The sequence below is a fragment of the Haliaeetus leucocephalus genome, unplaced genomic scaffold, assembly GCF_000737465.1.
Source record: "Haliaeetus leucocephalus isolate CR32 unplaced genomic scaffold, Haliaeetus_leucocephalus-4.0 Scaffold555, whole genome shotgun sequence".
Classification (NCBI taxonomy): domain Eukaryota; kingdom Metazoa; phylum Chordata; class Aves; order Accipitriformes; family Accipitridae; genus Haliaeetus; species Haliaeetus leucocephalus.
The window spans coordinates 19,100,502-19,114,542 of record NW_010972991.1 but is presented as its reverse complement, the minus strand read 5'-3'; the positions used below and the strand labels follow the sequence as shown (position 1 = coordinate 19,114,542).

Genomic DNA, 14,041 nt, shown 5'->3' with positions numbered 1-14,041 from the left:
CTTGAAGCTGGCACTGCCACTGGCCGGAGCCCTCCTGCCCACCCTTCCCCTGCAGTCCCTCACTTCTGCATCGGTGCCAGCCCTGCTCTTGTGGCAGCACAAGTGTCTGTGTGGCTGCAGGTACACCCCCCCCCCTTCCCAGAGCATGAATCGTAACCAGGTTTTACTCAGTCTTGGTCACTGTGCGAGAACGTGAGGGGGACAGGAGCAGACTGGGAGATGTGCACCAAAAAGCCCCCGCTCTTCTGCTGAAAACCTGGTGTCACATCTGGAACTGGCTCACTAGAAGGGCAAAGAGCAGCTGATTCTCTCAAAATGTCTGCTAAAACATCACTGCCGTTCCTGCCGATAAAAAAATAATAGGCCCTTCTGTAGCAGAAATACAAGGAGCAGTCCTTGGAAGGTATTGGGAAGGGTGCAGCAGAGCACTTTGTGAGCCACATTCCTGCTCTGGACTGTTAAAATCTCTGGTTGCACACATCTTTGCGTGCTGTTGTAAATAATTTTCCAGACTGGTAATGAAATGCTGTAAAACTTCAGGAGTGCTAAACTGTCAGTGCTCAAAAGGGCAAGGGGGATTTCCAGGATAATTATAGGCTGATTAGCCTTACATTGCTACCAAGCAGAATAATAGCAGAAGGGCTGAGAGGAGAGTCAATTGATAAAGGATTAGACCAGAGGAATATGATTAATGACTGCCAGCACAGCTTCACGGAAAATCAGTCCTGCAGGCAAACTCATTTTCTTTCACTGACAAGATTACTGGCTTTGTCAATAAAGATGGGCAGAGGCATAACAGACTTCTGTGAGACATTTGACTTCGCAGCATGATGCTCAGAGCAACAATAAAGCACTGGATCAATAAAGGATGTATCAAATAGATTAGGAGAGGTTAGCTGGCGGACTACAAAGGGTCGTGGTCAAGCCGACCATCTGCCAATAAGTTTCTATTTTGGGTAGATGAAGGTCTCCAGGAATTGGCAGTAGATTTCATGCTCTTCCTGACTTCCATTAATAACCTTGGTACCCAAGAGGCCATTCACGAAGGCTAACATCAACCTTGGGAAAGCTTCCCCAGGCTCACTGTCTAGAGGGATCGAGTCCTCTAGCGGGAGGCTGCGAGCAGGAGCCTAACCTACCTGTTCTGGGTCACCCTCTGAAAGACCCTATCCCTGCACTGCCCAAAGTGAGCACATCTCTGCATTCCCCAGAAGCAGTACGTGTGACTTTTCCCAGCAAAATCACTTCTAATAAAACTGGTGGCTGACACAGAGATCAATGAAGAAGTAAGTAACACTAAAGATGGAGCCATTAATCAGAGGGAGCTAGACTGACTGAGAACCTGAGTTCGGTCATTAATGTGTGCTATGTTGCTAAATGCAAAGAAATGTGAAAATATGAGGAATACGGATGAGCATACGGTATGGCAACTGTACCTGGGATGCAGTGACTTTGTAAGCAGTCTAGGGAACTAAATGCCAAAACAAGAGTTCCCAGGGTTTTTGCTATTTGTAAAAACTGTTCATGGGATTTGTGGACACTAAAAACCAGCAATGAATAGTAATGGAGAGGAGACTTCCATTCTCAGTTGGTGACATAGGTTTCGTCTGTCTATTTATGGTGTCTTTATGTTGTAAAGAACAATACTTAAAAGTCAGAAAACATGCAGAAAATTTCCTCCAAAAACTATATAAAAGCTGGGTATATCATAGTATGACGAGAGACAATCAGCTTTTCCTCCTTAGTTTACTGAGAAAGGAGACCAAGAGGTGATACCATTAGCGTTTTCATATGCAGAATAGTGAGGTATTAAAAGGCTGTTTAAATTAGATGAGAGGCATAATAATAATGAGTAGCTAAAAGCTAGTCCAAGTTAAGTTGATTTAGAAACAAGGAGTTCTTTCTATTTTATCATTCACAGTGGAGGATAGTGATTCGCAAAAACTACCAAGAGGTGCGATGAATTTTGTACAGTTAATGTTACCTGTTCAACAAAGCTTTGAAGCTGGTCTGAAGCTGTTCTGCAACTGCTTTGGAGCTGTGTCTTAGCTGTGGCCCCAAGCACAAGTGGCTCAGCAGGAACCCCTCGTACCATTACCTGGAAGGGCCACATCAGTTGGCAAAAGGTTGTTGCATTTGGCTCGGAGCAAATACACTCTGTCTGAGGGACCAAAAGCGAAAGGGAGCGGTGAAGATCACATCCACTGGTATCAGATACTGAGACACACAATGAAATGAAACTAAAAACAAGCTTTTCAAATTTTTAGCCACAATGCCATCAATGCAGGGTTGGCACTCAAATATTGACAAACAGGCTTGTACCCATGGACTTGTTTCCCTACCTTTTAATAATATTCATGGTAGATAGGTTTGTCATCTCAAACACCACGTTTACAGCAAGACTGTGGTTAATACCCTTGTCCCTGTAAGTGAGACCTGAGTTATGCCAGTTGGGTGTGATCCCTCCTCATGATTTATAAATAAGCCCTAGGGTCATCTTGCCCTCACCCCCTTTGCAGAGGTCTGCCAAGGTAGGCAGAAAGCAAGGGTTGTGTTTCTTCCTGGCATTCTTACAGTTTTTGTTCCTCTAAAACTGCTCTGAATTTGGGGAATGATATTTTAGGGAGCACAGCTCCATAAGGAAAGTGAAAAATCCCAATTGTTCTTCAAATCCATTATTGAATATCTGGAAGAAGGTACGCATTAGGTAATAGAATATATTTGGCAGCTTCAGAAGAACATTTTTTGCTTGCTCTAAGGTGAAAAGCCCATGTTCTTAACCATTTCTTCTTCCCCACGCTAGTATCTGGCATTATGTTAATCTATTCAGTTTGGTGCACATCTTCCAGGTTTCAGTCTACCAGTGATGAGTTGCAAGCTATTGTGAAACCCTCCATGTACTTTTAGCAAGATGATAAATGAGTACCTATCAATAGGCTAGGCAGAGCCCTAGTTGAAAATGTTGCAATTGTAAAATACAGAACATTGCATTCACAGGGTATTTGGTACTGTCATCCTATACTGGATGTTTCTTTCAGAAGCGCAAGTGTCTTTGGAAACTTTTTGTTGCCTTTTAATACCTACTTGCACACAGGTGTGCCACTTAATTCTCATAAATTGCAAGAGCATCCCGGCATGAAGGGTCATGTAAAATAAGTAGATGTTACAAATCTAGCATTTGAAATGTTGTATGGCCATCACGTCATAAAACTTTCTAAGGTTTATGTTGGACATCCTGGTCATTATCACTGTCACTAGAAAAACAAAAAAATTCACATACAGTAAATCCAGCATCTGTAAAATAAAAATCATTTTGGTTCTCGGAGCAGTAGTGGTGGTCTAAAGCAGTTTGATCTAAAGCACATTTCTTTTCTTTAGTGCCGCTAAATCTTTGATATATGGGCTTTCTAAAGCCTTCAAATTAAACACTTTATCTTCTGTCATCTGATAACAGTACATGAAATGAATTGAAGCAGAGGTGCAGAGCAGGCTAGTCTGCAACTGAGTTATGCAAACTTGTTTTTTATTTAAGTATAGGACTATTACAGTTGATCTAAAGAAATTTCAAAGTATATTAAATAGCTTTACTATGGGCCTACCTGCAATGCTGCTGTCTAACAATTCAGGTCATATTAGTCATGCTTTTAAATCCTAGGGGAAACATCTAGAGAACGTAAAAGAGATTAAACCTAAAGAAATTTTTCCTATAAACTAAAGCTTAGAAAGGGAATATCCTTTCTGACATTTTTAATGCCATTTTATAATTCCAAGGAAGAAGTACTACTAACTTCATAGCAGAGATTTAAAAATTCTACAGACACATTACTGTTTTCTTTCAGTTTTGTAAGATTCTGATACTTGGAGGATTGTAACTGTTGAATGAGAATCCACACCATCTTTTAAAGTCGATTTTTCTATGGTCCAAGGGGAAGGAAAACATGAAAGATTATGCAAGCAGGCTGAGGGAATGAGAAAGGGCTTCAGCCTTGGACTTCTTATTCTTCTTGTGCATTTGTACAATATTGATGCAGTAGAAATATACTTTCCATGCAAGTTTTAGATTCTTTTTAAGTGTCTAATAGAGCTTTGCTATGTATAAGCAGTAATTTTTTTTAAACTGAAAGTTTACCAGGTATATTATGCATGCAGCCCTCTCCATGTCTGTGACAAAGTTATAAATGACACTTTAATTATGACTTTAGCATGCCAGTGCCACACCACTACAACTACCTCTTGTTTGTATAGAAAACTTCATCATGTCCTGCTGCAAAATCACTCCTGTATTTCCAGGCTTGATTTTTCCCACCCAGCCATATTTCAGTCTCAGCTTCATCCAACGTTGCACAACGTTTGACACTGAGCTTTTCCCAGAAGTTGCAGCACCAAGCCCGGTGCCTGGGGCCTTCCCAGCAGCAGGATTTCAACTGCTGGTCTCCCCACAGGAGAGCAAACACCCAGCACAGGAGCAGGATTTCTCTTCCCTCCTCATACACCCACATGGGTGGTTAAGCTTATCACTGCAGTCAGTGGAGGGCAATGGGCCTTTGATTCATCTGAACCACTGTTGGCACCCGTTTTCTGTGGGAGTGAAGGAGATTTTGGGAGCGGCTGCTGCCGTAGGAGGATCGCAAGGGCCTCCTGATGGCACCAGCTCCATGATGGTGCCTGCACCAGGCGAGCCCAGAGCCAGCTGAGATGCTTCCCACCATCTTTTCTGCTTCTTTGCCAAAAGCTGCACATTTTATAAATTGTTTTTCCTACTGCACTGAAGGGGTTTGTAGTTGTGAGTCAAGATCAGACTGCTCATAGGCCAGCCTCAGCAAAAGAGCATTAACGTCTTCTGGTCGGCAGGTGCCACCAGCCCCGTTAGCAAACAAAGGGAGTTTCTTCCATGCTGACCAGATGGCCCTGGACTATTCTTCACAGCCCTGAAAGCTTTCTCTCCTACACAGCATGCTGGGAAGCTCCAGGAGGGGCTGGCTTCGGTTTTCACAGCCTACACCAAGATCTCCCAGGCACTTGTGGATGGGGGTGACCACCACATGGGTGCAGCACCTACCGCCCTGCTGGGGCTTGCTTACACCTCACGTCTCTTCAGGATGGAGACACAGAAAGCTGAGCCTGAAGGGGAAAAAACTGCAGCATTTGCTCCTCACGTGCTCTCCTGGCTTGCTGCTTTCAGTGCTGAATTATTGTCTTTTCACCTGAAATGCTGCTGAGGTAAGGGAGGGCCAGGTGCTGCTCCCAGACTTGACCAGGGCTCATGGCTCCAGCAGGTGTTCCTGCTCTTTAAGGTAGCAGGAACTTTCTTGGTCATTCTCCCACCCTCCTCTTGCCCCCACGCAAACCCAAGCTGAGCTGACATCTGGAAACAGGCCGTAAGGTTATGGCCAAGACCCCAGCATGCAGTCATCTAGTCTTTGACTGGTAACTGATTCCCAAAACTCAGAGTGTAGGAAGACCAAAGCCTCACTAGGAGTTTTTTATTACATTCACAAACCAGTTTGACTAGTTTTTTAAGGGTAAGTATGTACTAAAAAATTGTTTAGGGGCAGTTTTACTGTAACTGTCTTTGACTGGACCTTCTAACCATGTGCATGGCCTCCCTCCTGCAAGCAGGAGAGCAAGCTGTGTCATTAATACTTAAATTTTCTGCATATAAGGTTTGTGTTTCTTCTTCGGTGCATCTTTTCTTGACATATACTCTTGCTTTCTTGGTCTCTGGGTGATCGCATCCACTATATTTAGCAATAACCTTCTGTGGAAAAAAAAAAAAGAGCAACTTATTGAATTATAGCAAGCTAGTTTCCTACAAAAGCTGTACCTTGACAAAGAAGATAATGTGATAAAAACTTCAGCCACGAAATTCAGTACAGGAACAGAAACATTGCTGTCAAGAAGCAGAAAATGTGCTTATGTAACATTTATCTGCAAACAGTTACAGCTGCTGTTGATGTTAACTGCTCTGAACAGTTCATGGAAGCGCTAAATGAAGAGCAGCTGTCCAAAAAAAAGATAATTTCCTGATGCACTGGGCCGAGTGCTGGTGTAAGGGGTATTAAGGGGTTACTCTGGATTTACACCATCATCGCCAAGAATACAGTTATAGCTCGGTCTAGTTAATTGTCCTGACAAGGATGCAGAACTGGCCTGGTTAAGTAATTAGACCTGTAAGGGAAAAGGGGGTTGTGTGTGGAAGGAGCTAATGCATTCAGTTATAATGAGCTACTGTTGCAGCAGAGCTATCTTTTGTGGAGAATAGCTCTGTCTGTGAACAATGGTTTATTCTAACTGAAACAGGAACTTGTGCTTTGCAATATTTCAAAACGATTTGGAACATTCATTTTAAAGGGTGTGTTTTCTTTAAGCAATAACAAATACAGTAAAACACTCTTAGAGGTTGTTTTTCAGCCGATGCTCCTAATGTGTTTCACGACTGTAAATCACTAGAGCCTGCGCTAAGTAGGAAGATTAATTCTGTCACCTCCATTTCATGTATGAGGTAACAGAAGGACCTGGAGCACATTTTTATTTGAAATCATGACATTGCTCCCCTGTAGGACCCTTGCCTCCACAGGGCATGCACTCAGCAGCACTAACAAGTACTCCTGGAGAAGTAGTCCAAATTTAGCCAGAATAAGACAGAGCAGAATAGACCCAATGTCTTTTGATCAAATATTTAGGTAAAAGGATCGTGCTGTCCAGCTTTTCCTGCTTTGACTTTCTGGAAGGAGCTGCCACTGGTCTTTGGCAACCAGTGCCAGTATAATGATTAGTTAATAAGTACGGAACATGCCTGCCGTTGCCCAAGATGGCAGGTTTCCTGCTGCAAAGATCCCAGAGAGATGTCCTTTGCTAGTTTGTGTCAGATACAAACCCAGTGTGCATGGAAGAAAGGACAGCCCACACCACATACAAAGCAAAATGCAAATTCCTTAGCCCTCCAGGGAACGTTTGGCAACTGAGTCTTCACAATGCCTGTTCCAGCTAAACTGACTGAAACTGGTTGCTGGTGCAGAGAGCTCCTGATTTAGTAGTTCACAGGAAGTTTTGTAAGCTGTTAATTATGGAGTGCACTAACTGAATGGCTCTTAAATGACTCGTGAGATGAACTTAGAGTGTTTTGCTTATTTTTGCTTATGCAGCCCACCAATTTTCCCTACAAAGAAGAGATTATGTCTGTGAACCCTACATGTCTGGTTGTGATTATCCTCCTCTTCATAAGTATCATTTTGGCTTTTAAGGTAAGCGCATTACTGTGTATACAGTCTACTTCTGGTCATGGGTGGAATGTCCTTGCTGGGAGGCCTGGCTTTAGAAGAGATCTGGGGAACTACAGACCAGGCAGCCTGACAGCTATACAAAGCAAAGTGATAGACGTTATGGAAAAAAAGCAGAAAATCTCATAGACAAACACATGAACATGTAGGCCACAACCAGAAAGCATAATGCTTGTAGGGGGAGCTCATGACACATAAATCCTTTGAAGGAGCGGGTCATCCAGTGGACAAGGGAGATCCTGTTGATACAAACTGCTTGGTTTTTCAAAAGGTTTTTGGCAGAGTCTTTCATCAAAAGCTTTAAAAAACACCCTAAGATGTGTAGCGACAAGAGAAAAAGTCATCTCACAGACTGAAGCTAGGAAATAGAGAATAAGGATAAATTATCAGTCTTTAAAAAGTAAGACCCATACTGTTCAGTACATTGATAAAAGATCTGGGAAGGGGAAGAAAATCTAACAACAACATTTTTTGCAGTGTCATTCAAAATACAGAAAACAATCAGCCAAGAAAGCTTTGCAGAAGGATCTCATGCCACTGAGTGACTGAGCAATGAAATGGCAGAGAAACTTAGTGGTGATAAATTCTAAGTAGTGTACACAGAGGTAGCAAAATCTTGTTTCACAGACACTGCAGTGGACTCTGAACTAAGTGTGACCACCTGAAAAAGGGATCTTGTAGCTGTAATACATAGACCTGTGAAAATATTAGCTTACTGCTCAGTTCTGGTCGAACTAGTAAATCAAATGCTAAGAATATTAAGAAAGGAATAGAAAAAACAGAAATCTAAAGATTTCTTTCTCAGTTTTGATGCCTACCAACTCTGGAACCATGCATTCACTTTTGGTGCACTATCTCAGAAAGGATATTGTAGAGCAGGTAAATAGATGCACATAATCCCTCCTGGGAGGGATAACATAAAGGACTGTCACAGCAGGCAGCAAAAAGGCACAGGGAGTGATGATTTGTTTGCTGTTATGCAAACCTCGTGGGTGAGAGGGCTGGAGGTGGCAGGTACCAGACGAAGGGAAGATGTAGCATCACCCAGTGCAGCCAGAAATGGCTCACGTGAAACCACCACACCCAGGTTCGTGGTCTAGCGAGGTCGGCCCCCACCTGCTCTGCGGGGCAGAAGTCCAGAAGGAGCTCAGAGTAAGATCAGACAAATCAAGGTATGAAAAACAACCACCTGTGGCTCAACTAGTCCCCTGAGCCTTGGGTCTCTTGGAAAGTATGGTGGTATATTTGCCTTCTTCTTGCACCCTTCTGAAAGTTTCTCACAGTGCAGTGCTGCCGTTCTTGTATTACTCATGATGGGTTTTATTTCAGAATAGTTCTTGCTCTTTATCTGCAGAGCAATTCTGCATTAGGTTAGAGAGCTCCCATAGAGCCACAGGGACACCAGGGATGTTGCTTCCAGATAGCACATTTAACAACACAAACAGGGAAAGTTATTGTGAAAAAAAGAGGTTGATTAGGTTATTGAAGCTACTTCAAAATTGAAAAAAAAAAACCCAAACAACCAACAGATAGGGTATTTTAGGGTGCTGTTGGAAGTGATATTCATTTTTTTTCTGTGATTTAGAAACACAGTTTAGCCTTCTGGCTTTATACATTCACAGCCATCTCGTTGATTTTGTTTGCACCTTTAAGAAGTATGTATGAATGTAATAAATGCATAGACCTGCCAGGTGCAACAAGGGATGTGCTCTTTAAATTTCTCAGATGCAAGCATTAGCTCATTTTTACCCCAGGTGGGTCTGGTATTTCATTGACTAAGTATGGCAAGGATGTCTCCAGCTTATAAAAGAAATGCATTAAAATTGGAATGGCAAAAATACTTACTACAGAAAAAAGAAACCTAAGAAATTAACAGTGCAAAAGACTCATTTTGTTTTAAAGTGGCTAACAGATGTTTTTTCCAAGAATATATGTGGCTCATATAATGCTCATTCTAGCAACATATTGTCGTGCAAATGAGTCACAAAAAATATGACTCACACAGAAACACATGCTAAATTCCAGCTAGCATTTTCATTTGAATTTCCTGTGTTTCCAAAAGAGCTGCTATGCAGATTTATGGAATCTGCTTCATGAAAAGAAAGCTGGACACTATCAGATGCATCACACTTTATCACTGATAGACTTAACAGATGGTACCACGTTTATATACTGAAACTGAAAAGGTACTGTAGATAAAAAATATGCCTGAGCTCCCTCTCCCTCTGGAGTTTGACTACAAATAGGGAGAGAAACCAAAACACTGTAACCTAGGAAAAGCTACAGTAGGAAAAGCTGCATTCAGCTGGTGGGAAATATGAAACAGAATCACATAATTCCTCTGAAACTTTTGGCATCATGATGCTTATTTAGGGTGAAGCTACATGCAAAGGAAAACTCTATTTAGCAGAAATCAAGATATAGCAGTATTAGATGGTGGGTTTGTGCTTTGCAGTTGTGGGATTGTGAAAAGGGAAGGGGGACAAGAGAGGGTAGTAAGAAAGCGAGCCAGCTAACCACACACAAGCACTTGTCTTTTTAGTCCTTAGGATTTACTTGGATCCAAAGCAGCTAATGGATATTTCAGGCAGTTTCACAAAGAATCTTTTTCAGAGTAGACCAAGATGTGTTATTCCATTTACTGTGTTTGTCTAGAAAGTGAACCAGAGTTACATACCATGAAACATAGGTGTTTCCTATCTGGCTGAGGAAGAACATCCAGCAGCACAAATGTATTTATATACATGTACACAGGACTTCAAATGGCATATAGCCAGCACAGTGGCTTTTGAATCACGCCCTCCTCTGCATCTGGTTTGGGGAACAGGGCCTCGGTTTCCTCTGGCCAGGCCCAGCTGCTGAGACAGAACGGTTGAGGCTTCAACCGCCACCTCCCCACCGTGGGAGACGTCCCCCAGGCCCAAATGAGCTAGGCTCAGGGGACCACAAACACAACCAGAATAAGCCTTTCCCCTGGGCTGCCCTGAGCACTCTGCAGCTGCAGAGTATGGTCTCCTCTTCTTTTTGGCCCTTTCTTTTTCTGGAAAGGAGGTAGGAAGAGGTAGTTACCAGTGGGGCAATCAAAAGGTATTCCAGTTCAGTGAGACAGACTGGTCTTCAGCAAACTGAATATTAACCCTGGTCTCCACAGTATGCCTATAACCTGCGTGTACTAGGTGTCAAGCCTGGAGATGAGACCAGTCTGCATGTCCTGGTGTCCTCAGCAGATGGGAAAGGGTGATGCAGAATGAAGTTCTATGCTCACCCTGAGAGATTTCATGTCTTAGCCCAGGGGGCTGCCTCCTAGCAGGGGGAACCCTGACCCACAGCACATCGTCCCGATGTCTGCTACCTTCCCTCAGGGGCGATGGAGCAACAGTCGGGACCATGAACACAGTCCCAACAGCCAAGCTCTGATCCCTGCTCCCAGGAATGGCCAGCGCAGAGCCACGAGGTTGCCACCTCTTCCCCTAAAACCTGGGACGGGTCCCATCACTGGGCTTGCTGATAGCAGGGTACTTATAGAAGAAGCATCTCTAAAGCAGGGGTCATTTGCTTTAAATTGCATACCCCAGTGTGTGTGACTGTGTGCCAACAGATGGTGTCCTGGCCTGTATAAGGCACCATTTAAAGTGTTGCAGGCCAGTGGTTTGGTTTACCATCATTAATTCTTTTCAATCACAGCGTTTCTTTGCAGTTATAAGGAGTGGTTCTTGTACAGCCTTTTTATATTCACAAGATACATATTCTAGCACACTGAGAAGATGGATTTAATTGCAGATTTCATCAGCACAGCAACCCATTGTTTCTTCTTCTGCAGCACCAACATGTGAAATACATGTGGCCAACTGGTCTGCCATTAGCATCACTCTGAAGTCTTCATATAAATTTCAGTTTGTGTAGAAATCTTTGTCTCATTTTCACCAGTTACTGAAGACCAGCCCAGCTCTGCAAATAGAAATCCAAAGCAGCTGGAGAATAAAATGGGACTTGGTGCAGACGGCTCCTAACTCGAGGGGGCTCTGCCGGGTCTGCGGCGTTCACCCTGCACTTGCTGCCAGGGAGGGAGCTGCCCAGAGGGCTGCTGTGACCCAGATTGGCACAGACTTTTCCTTGCTGTGTTACAAGAAACAGCAGGATACAGCAGCCTCTGATTTCCACAAAGATGCTGGTCAGTCAGCTGGTCGGGCATGTGTCTGATGAGCAGAAGTCATGCAGTACATCACTGCTGTTATGCCGCTTAACAAGTGCATGTGCAATAACAACGGTGAGAGGCAGGGTTATAAAATTTTGTGGGTTTCAGTTCCTTAGGGGCTCATTTCCCACCATTTAAAGGGGAAGACTGCAAGCTAGCAGAAATAGGCACGGTGCCTGTTTCCACATTCAGCCCTTCTTGCGCACCCATCCTTTCACATGGTGGCTACTTGGGGCTGCCCCCAAAAGGTGTCTGTCAGCAGCCTGTGCTGCGGTATGTGGGAATACCACTAAGGGTGGATTAGGCTAAAGTGACTTAATGCCTTTTACGTAGGGCCTATTCCAAGTGTGAACATTTGTCTCCTGAGAGAAAAATCTATATACTTATATACTGTGTGTCCAGCCACATATTTTAAAGCATATTTTAAACCTCAGCCAAGTTTTTCAGGGAAAAAATTGGTAACTGAATCAGCAATCCAATTTAACTGTGTAACAGCATCAGTAGAAAACAACGATTAGGAACAAGTTTAAAGAAGTTACAGGTTGAGGAAAACAAGTTTCCATGACTCATGATTCTCAGGCCAGCAGCACATGTCCAAAGCACTTCAACAAGGACATGCTCCGAGCTGCCGCTGCTTTCAGCCATATGTGGGTCAGTGTCTCGGGGCCAATTACTTGGTGCGTGCTGGCTGATGACCTCTTTAACTCAAGGGCTGGAACAGACCTCACCCACTGAGAAACAGCCCGTGCACGCAGGAGCAGGGCTGATTAGAGCTAGGGCTCAGAGCTGGAAGAGCTGCAGGGGTTCATTGTGGGCTTAAATGTGTTTTATTCACCACATGTAATGGAATGGGAGCATTGAAAAACAAATCTCCCATTACATTCTTCCAGATAATACTGTATTATCTGAAATGGGGCTTCCCTCAGTTTGGATTTTGACAGAAAGAGTATAGAAATTGGTTTGTAAATAGGTAGGCTTAATGTAAAGTGTTTCTTATAAAGATGGGCTTTGTCCCCACAGAAGTGTCCTTTATTCAGTCTCTGTTCTGTACTAGCTCTTACGCCTTGCTCAGTGCGTAGTATCTGAGCATTGACAGCTACTGAACTACTTATTACTATTAATAATTAACGAAGGCATTTTATTTAATTCTGGAAAAGATGCAATTCTCCATGTATATGCCTTTACTCCACTTGTTTCAGTAGCCTGGGGCAAGTTTGCATAGCCCATAGCTTGGGCTGTAGAGGCAGTTTAACCTTCCCTTGGGACTCAGCTCACTCCAGAAGCCTTTTGCTCTCCCCATTTGATGGTCAAAAGTATTGTCAAAGTCAGCAACACCTCCAACTCATCCAGGGTCTGTAAGATGCTGTAAAGAAGAGGAAGCAAGCTTACTGGATTTCAGCCAGCTTGGCCCTGGTGGAAAAAACTCTTCCTGATCTGCAAGCAAGCCATCAGTGAGTCATGTGGCATCCTGAAAAACACAGCTCATGTGTGACAGCTCTGGAGAGGGAGGAAACACAGGGCAGCTCAAAAGGATAAGAGGCTTTTGGAAGGTCATCAGTGCAAGTGAGTCACAAAAATATGACTCACGCAGAGTGAGACATACATGCAAATCCAATCAGCCCTGGCAGTTTAATTTGCACGCGCTAAGTCTGTGAAAGAATTGCTATGCAGGACCTACTAAGTAAAAAAATAAGTTGGGCACTATTAAAACACATTGTTCTCCTCATGACTGTCGTGTGTGACTATGTGGGAAGCAGAAAGCTCCAGAGGAACTGCTGAGGATCTGACTCCTGCTCCTCCACATGTGTTACTGCCTCCTGTCTTCCTTCCAGTCACTTTGCTCATCTCTGCTGGCCAAATGGAATCTCTCCTGCTGGTGAAGGAGATGATGGATGTTAGCACTTTGCCCAACCAGTTAAAAAAAAATTGGACACAGCTAGTTGTTTGCCAGGCAGCAGACCTACCCAGAGCCAAGTGAGCTCCAAGAACAAAACCAGTGAAGTTTATGATCCTGCGGTATGGTTATTGCTGCAATAACAGTTTTTTTGCTTTATACTGAGAAAAAAAATGAAGCATTTGTAATAACAGTTAAAAGGTCAGAAGTAATTTCAGATTTCAATAAAAACTTTTACACTGGCAATTTTTCTCTAGTCAGGCAAGAATAGGAAGACCCCAGACCATTCCAGTCATATGGAATACATCGATTTAATGTCAGATTAAGTGAAACAGAGTATTAAAACAATGCAGGTGATATACAGAATCATCACATAGTTATTGGCCAGACTTCCACTCACAAGACAAGAAGGGTTTCCTGTAATTTGCTTGATGATTCTTCAGTCCCCAGCATGCTTGTACTCTTTTTACTGGGGTTTTCTTCCACTTTCTAATACTACTAACCCCCAGCTGACAATATTTAAACATCCTTACCATGGAGGAATCCAAAACTGGTTTCTTTTTGCTGCTGTCCCTGAGACATGCTGCATCTGCAGCACCTTCTCTCTTTTGTCACAGTGTAACTTGTACCTTCATTTTTTGCTGTAAAACTCACCTCTGCTGGTATGCAGAA

The 14,041-nt window shown here is 43.3% G+C and overlaps 1 protein-coding gene across 1 annotated transcript in view; it reads left to right on the top strand.

Annotated features, from left to right (window-relative positions):
• The window catches only part of LAPTM4B (lysosomal protein transmembrane 4 beta), a 61,054-nt gene that overhangs the window by 26,243 nt on the left and 20,770 nt on the right, over positions 1-14,041 (top strand). Inside the window, exon 5 of the mRNA XM_010577069.1 lies at positions 7,146-7,244. Coding sequence (XP_010575371.1) covers positions 7,146-7,244 — 99 coding nt within the window. The remainder of the gene's footprint in view (positions 1-7,145; positions 7,245-14,041) is intronic.